This window comes from Schistosoma haematobium, chromosome 2 (genome assembly GCF_000699445.3).
Source record: "Schistosoma haematobium chromosome 2, whole genome shotgun sequence".
In the NCBI taxonomy this organism is placed as follows: Eukaryota; Metazoa; Platyhelminthes; class Trematoda; order Strigeidida; family Schistosomatidae; genus Schistosoma; species Schistosoma haematobium.
In genome coordinates, this window is record NC_067197.1 from 43,404,531 (window position 1) to 43,420,014 (window position 15,484).

Genomic DNA, 15,484 nt, shown 5'->3' on the forward strand with positions numbered 1-15,484 from the left:
AAGTTACTAGTATTTGATTATAGGTGTGGTGTCTTCGAAACATTGTTCGTATATCCTGAGACCACCGGATAAGTAGCTCAGGTGTTAGGAAACGGGTACTAGGTAAGGATGGCAAATCAATTGATGAAGTATTGAAGCTTCATCAGTTGAGATGACTGGGACACGTGCTACGTCTGCCCAACTACCGATTGCCTCGACGTGCGATGATCAGTGGTATGGGAGTAAGTTGGAAGAAAGCTAGGGGCGGCCAGACCAAAACATGACATATACCCATGAAGTCACTGACAAATGGACTGAATCATGTTGGTAGGTGTAGACTACCTGGTCGGGATCCGCGAGACGATAGCAGCCGGTGGTTAGAGACCTGGAATGACAAGACTCAAAATCGTTTGCAGTGGCACAAGTACATACACTATTTGTGTTCTCCCAAATTCTAATCTCCTGAATGCTCCTTGTCCCTTTTTCCTCTTTCAAAATTTATTTCACTGGATTATACTCTTTAAATAACATCTCCCAACCCTAATCTTTCCGATTACTGCTTATACTCTTGCTACCTCTACCACTACGGGATTTGAATCGACAACTGCATCTCTGTGCTAATGTGGTTTAGCAACTCGAACTGATGTACGTACGTATGAAGTTCTACATTGTTACTGACTGACTGATTAGTCCATGTTTGGAAGAGAATATTCATGTGTATAAATGATAAAGTTAGGACTTGAAAGTCTGGCGTCGAATTCACTGGTATTACCGAGAGTGTAATGCTCCCGTACGACAAGGGTTTATAATCTTGGGCAGAAAAGTTTTGTTTACTACCTTCACAACAGGAAAGGGGGGAGTATCCTTATGAAAGTAGGAGAATGGAAAATAGACATCTAGCATTTTAACTAGGTTAGTTGATATAGATGGTCTATCTGGAGGAGTTCCCAAACCAGTGGGATACATGTGTTTCAGAATGTTTAAGGGACGAATCGCGTACAAATCTAGTTTGATCACATGCTACAATTGGATTCTACCGTTTAAAGTTGCGCCACTGCTTAATGGATTAGACCTATAGCTCCTGAGATCCCAAACCGATGCTTTAAGATTACCACCCACTTCAATCCAGTAATCTGAGTAGCACAACTGCCCCCAAATGCCCTGGTATGGCCGAGAGTGAGGAGAGTCAGCTCTCCATCTCCAAATGCTCTCACATGGCCACGTGTATATAGACTTTGCTAGGGAAGTCCTGGGTTCGAATCTCGCGGGGGGGGTGTCGTGGATGCGCACTGCTGACGAGTCCCATACTAGGACGAAATGGCCGTCAAGTGCTTCCAGGTTTTTCATGGTGGTCTAGTTTCAACTGACTCATGATTTCAATCAGTGAAACTTAACTATTTGTCAAAAAAATATAAGGACCATCAGTTCCATTTCTTGTTAAGGAGTTATAAACACGAATGAAACAGCCGTTCATCATTATATGGTCAGTGAGACTATGATTTATGGACAATCTTTAAAAGAGTCCCAAGTGACCTTGAGAAATCTCAGCCAATCGGAAAACAGTTAGTATAGAGTAAAAATATATTATAGAAAACCAAAGAAATAAAGTGGATACACTACTTTTACATAGTTCTAAACCTTTTTAAGGTTAAAAAGAGGTTCAGAGGTTCTAAAATCGTAATATATACGGTAGGGGAAATCATCTATATGGTTTCATAATAGTCGGCCTCTGGAGACATGATAAGGTCACAAGAATTGTTTGAACCTCAACCACGTAGCTTCAATATTATTTGTGTGCGCTCCGGTTGTTGGGTCCATAAAATGCCGCTTGTGAACAACGATATAATCAAGTCTATTTTAACATCTATACGATCTTCAATCATCTGTATATATTGTATTACCCGGCTGTAGCCAGTGTCACTGGTGCTTTTATTATCCAGTTCTTAACATTTGTCATAATTTGCCTCAGTCTCAATCTGGATCGAGCGAAAAATCCCTATTCTAGAAGGTTTTTTCCTCCAACACATATTACATCGAAAGACAACAACATCATCATGGTAGCCTGCACAAAGTTCACAATCACAAATAAAGAAACTTCTCAGTAATCCCACTTGTTGTAGCCGCTCAATAATCACATTTTCTCTAAAATATGCTGTGAACCAATCGTACATGAACATCCAGTACTGACTTTGAAATCTCTTAGATGTTTCTGATTGGCTTGTCCATAAATTATAGTCTCGCCGAGATTAATGAATTAATTTGTATCCATTAAAACAAATATTATACATTATAGATAAGTTAGATGATATCAGTATTTCTTTATAAAACAATATTCACTGTGAATAATATTGAATTTACTGATGATAGATACATGAGTGGATAAACACACAAACGTTTTCACAATTGATTGATCACTGGGTGGTGATCAATGTCATGCTTGTCTAGTCCTTATTAGTGCAGATCGAATGCTATCGATCATGTTGCGATGTGGCCACCAGTCTAGGTGACTCGACACTGCGGGCACTATGTATTGAGATTTAGATGGTGGTTGGCTGTGATTACATCTCAGTCCTACAGGAGGTTAGTCACGGCTCGGATAGCTCAGTGGTAACGTCTCTGACTGTGAAGCTGGGTGACACGAGATCGAATCCGCCAGGGAGCACCAGTCCCCTGAAGATTACAGGTACACCTTGCTGACGAGTGCCAAGTAGCACGAAACCCGGGTCCAGGGTTTCCTGTTGACTACCTCCAACCACCATCTAAATCTCAACACAAACGTTTTATTTACTTATGAAATTGATAATACATATAACAGTAAAGTTATTATTAAGAAAACATAGATTTTTAATAGTTGAGATCATGAGTCCATTGAAGCTAGATCATCATGGAAAAACTGGAAGCATTGGATGACCGTTTTGTCCTATTGTAGTACTCCTCAGCAGTGCACATCCACGATCCTGCATTTAAAATTCGAACCCAGCACATAGCAATCTCATGCACGAACGCTTAACTTCTAGATCACTGAGCCGACATTCAATGGTGTTAATGTATAGCTTCAAATAATCCATGAAATTGAACGATACATCCACCATTGTCTTCAGTGAATTACAATTTTACAACAAACCAGGTTGAACTCCACCGGTCACTGCTTCTCACTAAAACTTCAGGAAATACCTCTTGAAGTCAGTCATTAGTGACTATATGTTAATTCATATCCACAAAATCCCTTCTGATACAAAACATAAATTGTTTACGTAAACAGAATAACAAATACGCAAACGAATTTCAATAAGCCATTTTTGGATGACATACAAATAGATAATAACAATAATGTGCAATTGAATTAACAACTATACTACTAGTAATAATAATAATGCCATATAGATGGATCCTTCATTATAGAACAAAACTGTATAGAAGTAGACATTCACAGAAAGAGAAATTTTCAAAAAAGAAGATAAGAACTTACACTATTCACTTTATTCATCGATAATGCTGAGTTGAAGGATTCTGTGAAAGAGAGAGAGGAGAAGAAGAAGAAGAAGAAGAGGAAACAGATATCCCCCAAAAACAAAAAAATAACCATTAGAATACAAAAAAGTAACTAAATATCGTTTAAGAAGTTTCTCATCATGTGTTGACTTGTATTATACAACCATTAAAAAAAGGGAGGAGACAATTGACAGCTAATTTTTCGGAGTACAGAATACCTTAAGAATGGGTATACAAAATTGCACACCTGACATTGAATTCTAGATCATCATAATCATTAATTTCTATCTAAGATTCTATGAACTGTGTACCGATAATGTAGACTGATTTGTACAATGTAGATCTCATTTCTTATTTTATTTTAACACAGATATTGGTACAAGGAGGCACCGAATACATATGCGCCACACAAATCTCATTTGATATGTGTGAGGGCTGTGATACTGCCTGGGTGCCCAAACCGAAACAGGTGGTTTTCTTAGAGGGCCACACCCGGAGCCTTCGACCTGAAGGTCTGATCCACAAGACAGTGGAGCATCGTAAGGAGATGCAGTTCCATGGTAGCCAGTGACTAATAATAGGTTCATAAGTAATTTATTCTTCCAGGATCCTGCATCCCATAAATGGATCCTCCGTGTCCACCAACCCGGTTAGTACGTCGAACATTCACTTCTCATCCTCTAAATTTCGTAAGCAATACCCCCACTGCGAGATGGCAGTGAGTAAGACTTCCCTGATAGTGGCTGTATACACATGGTCATATGATGGCTAAATATGAATATAACATGAAACTAATCAAATCATAAACAAACATAGTTGATCATTTGTCAGCTATTTTATCTGTAAATAATAAATTCCATAAAAATGCTTTTAATATTACAAAACTTGTCACTGAATTAATTGAAACAAACAACAGTAACTGAATGCGGTCAGTCAGTCAGTAACAACGTAGAACTTCGTACATACATCAGTTCGATTTACTATACCATATTAGCATAGAAATACAGTTGAAGGAACTAAATGCATATACAAATCATTCATTAAACATTAATTAACTAACCTGCAACATCATATTCTTTAGTTAACATAACATGAATTGGTTGATTTGTATGATTCCAATGAATTCGCATTAAATTTAATAATTTATCACGTTCTATACTTAATAATAAAACAATAGGTATATGAATTTTTTTATTCAATTCATCATCATCACCAGATAATGCAAATAATGGACCAATTTCACTTGATGTATCTGGTTTATTATCAACTATAATTACACCAATAGCACCAGCCTAGAATAACAATAAAATTCAATGTAAATTATATTGTTTTAGGTAGATTTAGTATATTAACCACAGTAACCTAATCTAATCAATTCAAATAGATTTTGTGTCTGATGAACTCTTGCCAACTTACATCACCTATAGCGAAGGTGAGATATCCTTGTACTAGTTAAGGGATGAGTTCGTTCTGTTCTATTTTACGGATGCGAAACGTTGCTATTAAGAGTAGATATTCATAAGCTACTAGTATTTGACCATAGATACCTTAGAAATATTGCTGGGATCATCGGGTAATTAATAGTGAGGTTAGACGCAGGGTATTAGGGAATGATGGTAATTCAGTTTATGAGGTTGTAAATCTTCATCGACTGAGATGGTTGGGCCACGTGTTATGTATGTCTGAACACTGTTTATTACGACGCGCAATGCTGACTAGTGTTAGGGATAGTTGGAAGTTAGGGACGGCCAAAATAAACGTGGCATCAGTCAATGAAGTCATTAACTTTTAGTCTGAGCCATGTTGGTAGATCCAGACTACTTGGTTGGGGTCCGCTTGACTATCGTAACTAACGGTTGGAGACTCTAGGTGACATGGCTGAGAATCGATCACAATGGTGTGGGTGTATACACTCTTTGTCTTTGCTATGATGGTAAGAAAAGTCAAAATTCGATTGATTTACTAATTATGAGTTTTGTTCAACATTACTTCCGTTCTGATTTAATGTGTTGACCATTCAATGTAGTAGCATTCAAACGACAAGACATATTAGTGGCGACGGGGAATTTGGAAAAAGTCAACAAGACAATTCAGCATTCCATTGACAAGTTATAATAATTGGCGACGAGGTGAAAAAAAATCTGAACCCTCAATCTTCAAAATTAACGAATCAAGGTCAGTCTGTAATTGGCCAAAATTCAGTGTAATTATTTCGAACAATCAGCATACAGGGTTCTCGCCGGTGTCTTTGAACGACATTGATTGTTAATTAGCCATACAGTATTTTTCATTACCGTGCTGACTTAAAAAATGGCTATCTCCTCCGATCAATTACAGTTGCTATTTGAGCGACAACACTAGCGTTTCAAAAAGAGCGAGTTAAATGTTTTAGACAATTCACGCACACGGCTGCTAAATCATCCATGTTTTGGAGATGTGACAGCTGATAAATTAATTTCTAATTTGCATACAGAGCTGGAAAATGACTGCAGAATGTATGAACGTGTCGATGAAACCTTCTGTGAATCCTTGATAAGCGGTAATATAAACGAATTAGTAGCAGTCATTCATGATCTGCCCAGTGGTCCAGAAATGTCCATTTCAGAGACATGCCCTGTCATGGGTTCAAATCCCATTGTCCCCGAAACAGCATGTGCAAACACTGATTTGTCCAGCTCACAGAAAGACGATGTCTTATTAAATGCTCATGAAATTATTGCAGTACCCGCCCACGAAGAAACAGAAAATGAATCAAGCATCATAATGAAGACAGTTGCATTAAATGGAGCTCATCATTCTACAACAAAAGTTTCTGATGGATGTACTTATTGGGGTTGTTTTACCAGATATGAGTTATCTTAATGACTCACATTCTTTTGATCAAATTTCTTACAAAAATCAGGAAAATATATCGGATGTATCAAATGATGATCAAGAACCTAATAAAATGTTGATAGATGCTGATTATCCTAGTGATCCATTATGTATCAATGAGATTTTCAACAAATTTGATGACAATGTTTCAGAAGAATGAAACCTTAATGACCTCATACCAAGTGACGTTGATCTTCACCATCTAGTCAGTTCTAGTGAACTCTATTCAATGTGGGAAATATGTTTTAAATAGAATCACACTACCTGTAGCTTGAGAATATAAGGACCCAACATTATTTCATGGGGGGAGGAAAAAGTCAGGATCTAAACTTTAGGTCTTCAAAAAAATGAAGGGTTGATATGACGAGAAGAAAAGTGAAAATTCGATTGATTTACTCATTATGATTCTTACTCAACATTACTTCCGTTTTGATTCAATGTGTTTATTAATCAAAATGAGTGTACAATCAATATATAAATGAGTGTGCTTTCGATTAGGGTCGTCGTCGAGTTTTGGGAGATAATAAATCTTCACTTATACCAGTCTTTGTGTTCTTACTTTTGTGTAGTGGGAATTTATTTTATTTCAACACATAAATATTGGTACAAGAAGGCACCGAATATATATGCCCCACACTATATTTGTGTGTGTGGGGCTGTGATACTGCCCAGGTGCCCAGACCGAAACAGGTGGTTTTCTTAGGGGACCACACCCGGAGCCTTCGACCTGAAGGTCTGATCCACAAGACAGTGGAGCATCGTGAGGAGATGCGTTCCCATGGTAGCCGGTGACCAACGATTGGTTCATACACCATTTGTTCCCTCAGGGTACTGGAGCCCATGTGCATCATTGGTTTGGGATCCGGTTATAGCGCCGGACATTCGCTTTTCGTCCTCTCAATTTCGCAAACAACACTCCTGCCACGAGAAGGCAGTGAGTAGGACTTCCCTGACAGAGGCTGTATACGCGTGGCCGTGTGACAGCATTTCGAGAGGCAGGGAGGACTCACCCCACTCTCGGTCATACCAGGGCATTTGGAGGCCGTGGGAATTGCAGAGGTCCCTCGTTTCGAGTATAAGTGATAAAAGTTTCCGATACAAGAATCATGACGACCAGATATAACAAGTAGCATCCAACTGACAAGTTATAACAGTCTTTCGTTAAACCATGAGACTAAATTTTCTTTATATCTTTCTTTCTGTGATCTAATTCTTTCTTCCTGTACTATATACACAACCTTTCTTTTATATATTACACCATTGACTTAACTGCTTCTATGAATCCGGTGTTTGTCTTGCTGTGCTAATGAGGTGTGACAACTTGGACCGATGCATATGTGTGTCTAATCCTACGTTGTAACTGACTGAGTAACCCACTGATATAAAAAGGATATAATGACTAATAGAACAGAAAGTTCCCATATGAGGTTATTGGTCGCTCGAATAAGTTAGTGGTGAAGTAACAAATCGTGAAGCAAGGTAACACAGGTTACTTCAATACGGCAGGTACACTCTGCTAATGAGTGTCAACTACACCTAAAATTACATACAGGATTACCTGTTAACCAACACTTACGAATAAATATAAATGTAAAAACTAAAAAGTAATGATCATGTTAGATGTATTTGTGTAGACTGGAAGAATATAATCCAGTTTTTCAACAGTTCATCGCTCTAATACGCAGCTATCAAGTTAGAACAGCTTATGTAATAAACGTTCAATACTATTCACAGATGATAAATTGATTGAAAAGAATATGAAATTGTAAACACACCAAACTCCAAAACAATTACAATCCGTAAAATAAATATTGTTAATTTTGTAATCAGACAGAGGTCGACGAGGAATAAAAATTATTCACGTTACCAAGAAATCTACAATACAACATAAACCTATAAGCAGTATAATCAATTATAGAATCCGTCTCAATGTTACTAAATTAAATGCGTGGCAAAACTGCAACAGATTATTAACAGTCTAACAACACAGAGAACAGCAATCCAATCACACTTGATGGCGAAACTCTAGAAGATGTAGAATCCTTCACATACCTGGAAAGCATCAGCAATGAACAAAGAAGATAAGATGCAGACGTAAAGGTGAGCATTGACAAAGCAAGGTAAACATTCCTACAGTTGAAGAACATGTGGAACTCAAAACAACTGTCTATCAACCAATATCAAATTCATAATCTTCAATGCGAACGTCAAGACAGTTCTACTATATGGAACTGAAACGTGGAGAACTACTACAACAATCATTAAGAAGGTAAAAGTATTTATAAACAATTGTCTACATAAGATACTCAATGTCCGTTGGCCGGAAACCATCAGCAACAGCCTACTGTGAGAAAGAACAAACCAGCTTCTAGGTGAAGAGGAAATTAGGAAAACACACTGGAAATGGATAAGACATACATTACGGAAACCATCAAACTGCATCACGAGGCGAGCACTAACTTGGAATCCTGAAGGGAAGCGGAAAAGAGGAAGACCAAATAACACATTACATTGGGAAATAGAAGCAGATATGAAAAGGAAGAATAACAACTGGAAAGAGCTGAAAAGGATTGTCCAGGACAGGGTTGGATGGAGAATGCTGGCGAGCGGACTATACTCCTTCACGAGGAGTAACAGGCGTAAGTAAGCAACGGTGCAGTAAAGTTTCAAGTTATTCTTCACTAGTTAAAACTGAAGTTTTTATAGACCAGTAAATCACATATTTGCTATATATAAAAATTGAATTTGTTATTCAAATCTTAAACATTCATTATATAATCCGTTGATCTATTTTTATAAAAGACATTTCACTATGTTGGACGGCCAGCAGCATTCATAAATGCTCAGGTGAACTTAATCGGACTGCCTGGATAACGAGTCATGCAGTCACAACAACAAATCCACCATCTAACTCGAATGTTATTTCCTCTCTCTCGATCATTTTAGATCTCACAATGAATGAAGGCAGTAATGCTGACAAATCACACCTAGTTATAGAAATTTCCATCGATGAGGAAAATTCTTCAGTAGTCTGTGGTAATGCTATCACACTTGTTAAAGGTATCCCGTTGAATGAAGATCGCCACGTAGACGCTTCCCCTAAACATTTCCGTGATTCCTTTTGTGAAATCTCCTCGTTTTGATAGCTGTGCAAAGTTTTCTGTCTACGAGGATTCAGTGAGAAATACATGTTGCTATGTGCAGTCAGTTAAAATGCCGTCTGTGGTCTGTCTCAGGATATGTGAAGCATATTTAGTCAGATTATTTGTGGCACAAATTACGGTGTTCAAGTCTTAATATGATATACGGTTCTTTTTGAGACCATATCAGGAGACAGGTTTGACTGAGGTGGTACATCCATTAAATGGTAAAGTGAGTGTCCTGTAGTAAAGTCAGTCAGAAAAGACCCTGGGGTTAAGAAAATCGAGGAAGATAATCTGCTTTCAATGATCAATACGAATACTGACAGTAAGAGCATGATCAATTGATTCTCTCGATGAGATGATAGACGGAATGCATCCGATTAGGTTCACCTGAGCATTTATGAATGCTGCTGGCCGTCCAACATAGTGAAATGTCAGTTTTAACTAGTGACGAATAACTCGAAAATTTACTGCACTGTTGTTAGACTACTAATAACCTTGTAAATAGTAATGTGTCCGCATGCATACAAAATATCTTTACGACCATGTCAACTGAGTAATAAGTGTTTGAATCGAGTGAAATGATGTTTGTTGCCTAATAATGCAGATTTATAACCAGGTAAAATGTTGTGTTTGATAATTAGTATGACTCAAACTATCCAACTGGAATGTTGAATGAAGTGTAACATGTGAAATTGGCTGAGAAATAGCTTGATTGATTTGTATGCATTGTTATTGACTACTTTGTGTAGGTCATGAATGCTAGCCGATTGATTATATGAAGAGTGAATATGTTTCCATGCATTAGAATTTAAGGCGAGACTATAATTTATGGACGAACCGATCAGGCATAAGACAACAGGTCTTAAATTTTGACACGAAATTCATTCATCCATTTGGATAAATTGAGTTTGGGCATTATAGCTGATGTCAGTTCGTGATCAAAACCTCTAACCATCAACTGTAAATCATAATTCTAATTCCTCACATTGGTTTATAACCCTCATTTGGTCCTAGTTATTAGGCCACATTAGAGTCGCTCAAAGGTCATCCATAAATTATAGTCTCAACGAATTTAATTCTAAATTTTTAATCTGACTATTAATTATGCTCTGGGATAATTAAGTCATAGTTGAATCATGTAAACGATGGAATGATATGACGGTCAAGATTTAGAGTAAGATAAAGAAAGAATACATGTGCTTAGGGGCTTATGCGTAAACGGTACGACTACCAAATGATCATTGGTAAAAAACTTGAGGATCGGTGATAAGTTCTTATTTGGTAAACGCTACGGTTCATACTCCTAGCACTCTACACTACAGTACGAGATGATGAGGAAGCTATAACGTGTTTCAACCATGGTTGTTAGTTCATGTCCCCTACTTTATCAAATGATTTGTCCCTCCTACTTTGAACCATTTGTTTAGCCTTAACATAACTCACTACATGCGAGTGAGTTTTTGGTATGATACATACGCGTATAGTTCTAAACCTTGTCTGGCTTTCTTAAGTTCACTGTTTTCGAGTCGATATCTTAAACAATATGTTGGATTGATCCGATTGTGGTTATCATACGACTTTTGTTTTTCCTTGCATCTCTGGATGATCAATTATCAAGTATTGATAGAAAAATGTACTAGTCATTGACTTGAATCGAAACCGATGGAGTGGAGATTTGAATCGGATGAATATGGTTTGAATTTAGAGTTTCTAAAATACTGAGATAGGAAGACATTGTTGCAGTTAGCTTTCAAAAGCATTACATACTCGAATATGCATTTGTAACTCACTTGAGCTAAATGATATGCTTTCTCAACAAAAACACAACCACCTCGACGTACAATACCGATAGCACCTGAAATAGATCCTTTACTTTGCCGCATAATTTCTGAGCTATTAAAGAGTGAAGGATTTAATGATTCCGTAGAATTCTGATTCCATTGAAGATCAACAGATGGATAAGCATACGCTTCTTCCATAATAGGTTGACATGCATCCATTGGATAAACAACACGTACAGGACCCACTAAAGGTTTCCAACGACGCTCACTTGGATTCGCAGAAGACGACGATGAAAATGTCGATTGTTGTTGTTGTTTTGCTTGACTTTCAAATGTGTTCGAATCCTTGGTCCCTGCTTCCTTCTGTTGTTGTTCTCCTTTTCCTTGTATTAATTCTTCTCCAGGGAATAAACCAAAATGTGCAGGGCAGGCAACAAATTTAGTAAAACCATAACTTGGCGGATCGATTACAACGACATAACGATTCTGCACAGGAAGATCTAAAAAAGGATAACGGTTAGAAATTGACGAAGAACACACCATGCTTTGAAAAGTAATTTTAAATACTAATGAGAGGAATTATCATTATGAAACTGCAACTGTTTACATACATAATGTCAGTTATAACTCAGCCTAATCAAGATAACTTAAAAACAAAACGATTCACTAAAAGCGCCCAGAAATTATAGAGATTAAGTCATAGGTTTCCCAACAATCCACCCTTACTGAAAAGAGACGAAGTAAACATGTGGGGCAATACTTGAGACTGTCAAACAGAGAGTAAAAGTGCACCGTACAAACTTTTACTTAAGCCCATTAGCCTCGTGAAGGAGCATAGGCCACCCACCAGCATTCTCCATCCAACCCTGTCCTGAACAATCCTTTCCAGTTGTTATTCATCCCGACGTAATATGTTATTTGGTCTTCCTTTTTTCCGCTTCCCTTCAGGATTCCAAGTTAGTGCTCGCCTCGTGATGCAGTTTGATGGTTTCCGTAATGTATGTCTTATCCATTTCCAGTGTGTTTTCCTAATTTCCTCTTCACCTAGAAGCTGGTTTGTTCTTTCTCACAGTAGGCTGTTGCTGATGGTTTCCGGCCAACGGACATTGAGTATCTTATGTAGACAATTGTTTATAAATACTTTTACCTTCTTAATGATTGTTGTAGTAGTTCTCCACGTTTCAGTTCCATATAGTAGAACTGTCTTGACGTTCGCATTGAAGATTATGAATTTGATATTGGTTGATAGACAGTTGTTTTGAGTTCCACATGTTCTTCAACTGTAGGAATGTTTACCTTGCTTTGTCAATGCTCACCTTTACGTCTGCATCTTATCTTCTTTGTTCATTGATGATGCTGTCCAGATACGTGAGTTTCCGCATATTCCAGAGCTTCTTCAACTCCTCTACGGTTACTGCCGGTCCGAAGCCGGGGTAAAGGAGGAAGTTGGGCATGGGGTCAGCAACTCTATCCTGTAGGAAACAAACTTGCTAAAAAAACGCTAACCAGAGTAAACAAATTAAATCATTTAAACACAAATCCTGAGAAGTACAAAATAGCGTAGTGTAGAAAGAGCTAACACCAAGCTACCATCAAAGTTGAAGAAATGGCAACCACCTTTCAAAAAAGATAAAGTAGAACTATCCTTATGATCTAGCACCTCAAAAGTTCTACAAAGGAGGTAAATAGATATCAATTATCACATTCGTTTATAAGAAAAAAATCCACCATTCCTAACATAGCCATTACGGAATAAACTCTAAACACTTTTCTTACCAAGATTCTTAGTCCTGTAATAAACCATAAAAACACCAAACCTGATTAAATATAAATTAATCCCATCTTCAATTCAAAAATTAGTTCCTTATTATTTCACTTAAGTCTACCGACTTCTAGTGACAATCCATGATCATTAACATTGAACTGAGTAGGATATGAAACAAATATCATTAATCAGTGTCAATGAATGATGGCAACACAACGTCACTTTCTCGATGCAAAGTCTGAAACATTTAGGTTCAATTCTTGATGGGATCTTGATTGAGATCTGATAAAAAGTTCCATAATAGAATGAAACAGCTATCCATAGCTTTCTGGATCTCAGTGACTGTTTAAATGAAATCTATTTGTGATATAAAACTATACAAATCAACAATTTGCATGTCTTACACTGTAGTATTTCGCAAGTATAATTAAACTAATGATGATTATATGCTTGAACAGTTATAGTTATTAGATGAAAAACTACCATTCTCTTGTGTTGAGTATACATTCTTAAAGATTTTCTGGGTCAACCAACTTGGTTATCATCTTAAAATACAGTCTTAATAGGCAAATATGACAACAAGCAGAGATTATTTTCAATGCTGAGAAAATCTAAACTTAGTGAATAAAGTCCTTTATAGCCTAACAATTAAATTCCACTTCAGAAACCTGATCTGAATCGATATCCATGCTAACTAGTTGAAAATAAAATGATTACATACAGTGGATACTTCACAAGTGAGGTTAGACGCAGGGTATTAAAGAATGATGGTAAATCAATCGACGAGGTTGTGAATCTTTATCGACTGAAATGTTTATTTATTTGAACACATAAATATTGGAACAAGAGAGCGCCAATATATATGCGCCACACAAAACAATGAGAATTCGAAGAGAAAAAAAGGGAAGGAGCGCAAAAAAAGAGAACAATAACGAGGAGATTGGTGTAAGGTAGTGTGGTAGTAATGAGGGAACGGAAAGGTACAATCAGAAGAAATCTTTCAGGTAAGGGAGACACAACCACTTTTTCTGAAGAAAGTAAAAGAAGGTTACAGCAGGATCGCCACTGGCTTCTATTCTGAGCCATATCTGATAACGTCTCTAGCCACTATGTAGCACCATCTCTCGGACCCCAACCAGGGAGTCGTGAGGGACCGACACAAGCCAGTCCTTTGAAGCTTTCTTTCATACCACGACACCATGTCATGCACTGACCACCTCTCCGCTTCTTCCAACCAGTCCCAGAGTCGGCAAATAATGCACGACGTGGAATTCTCTGGGACGACATTCGGAGAACATGTCCAAGCCACCGAAGTCGGTGTTTCAAGATGGTGACATCAATTGAATTATCATCTCTGTGCGCGAACACACGATGCCGAATCTCTGCATTACTGACATGGTGTTGCCACTGAATGTCAGCAATCCTTCGGAGACAGCGATGATCGAACACAGAGAGTCGTCTAATGTCCTCAACTCGGAGAGGCCAGGTTTCACAAGCATAGAGCAAAACTGCTCTCACCGACGCGTTGTAGATCCGACCTTTTACAGTCAGACTAACATCACGAAGGCACCAAAGGTGGCCCAGATTGGCATAAGCCGCTCTGGCTTTCACTATACCTGCATTGATCTCATCACTCACACCCCCACCAGCACTTATGCAGCTACCCAGATACACGAACTTCTCAACTACGTCTATCTGCTCACCATCCAGGGTGAGTACAGGATTGGAATCCTGCCAGTCTTGTAGAAGTACTTTGCACTTAGAAGGTGCAAAGTACATACCATACCTACGGACACTGATTGCCAACTGATTAAGTGCGGATCGCATGCCTTGGGCATTATCGCACAGTAAGACAATATCGTCCGCATACTCAAGGTCGAGAAATCTATCTCCAGGCAACAGATCCACACCACCATTACTTACATCAATCAGAGCTGTTTCCAGAATGTCGTCGGTGGCAAAGTTGAAGAGGAATGGTGAGATTGGGCAACCCTGCCTAACCCCACTGCTTGAATAGAACAATGGAGAGAGGTGGTTGTATGCCCTCACTCTGCCTGAGGTGTTTTTATATAGGGCTTTTAGGATGTTAATAAACTTCTCAGGCACACCCTTCTTCAATAGACAATCCCAGAGAACAGTCCTGTCCAACGAATCGAAGGCAGCCCTGATGTCAAGAAACACTACGATTGTTGGCCTTTGAAAAGTACGGCGGTGTTCTAACATTTGGCGGAGGGTGAAGATATGATCAATACATCCTCGACCAGAACGAAACCCAGCCTGCTCCTCGCGAGTCAATCTTTCTCGGGTTTTGAACAACCTACGAAGTATGACGGAAGCCAATAGCTTGGACGCAATCGGAAGTAGACTTATCCTCCGATAGTTGTTACAGGAACGACGTGAACCCTTTTTAAAGATAGGAACAACTATCGACTCATCCCATGACGTTG

General features: G+C 38.2%; 1 protein-coding gene across 1 annotated transcript in view; it reads right to left on the reverse strand.

Annotated features, from left to right (window-relative positions):
• The window catches only part of EDEM3 (ER degradation-enhancing alpha-mannosidase-like protein 3), a 39,651-nt gene that overhangs the window by 6,645 nt on the left and 17,522 nt on the right, over nt 1-15,484 (reverse strand). Inside the window, exons 11-13 of the mRNA XM_051215290.1 lie at nt 11,282-11,772; nt 4,532-4,763; nt 3,449-3,489 (exon numbers count right to left, since the gene is read on the reverse strand). Of these exons, the coding sequence (XP_051068495.1) occupies nt 3,449-3,489; nt 4,532-4,763; nt 11,282-11,772 (764 nt within the window). The remainder of the gene's footprint in view (nt 1-3,448; nt 3,490-4,531; nt 4,764-11,281; nt 11,773-15,484) is intronic.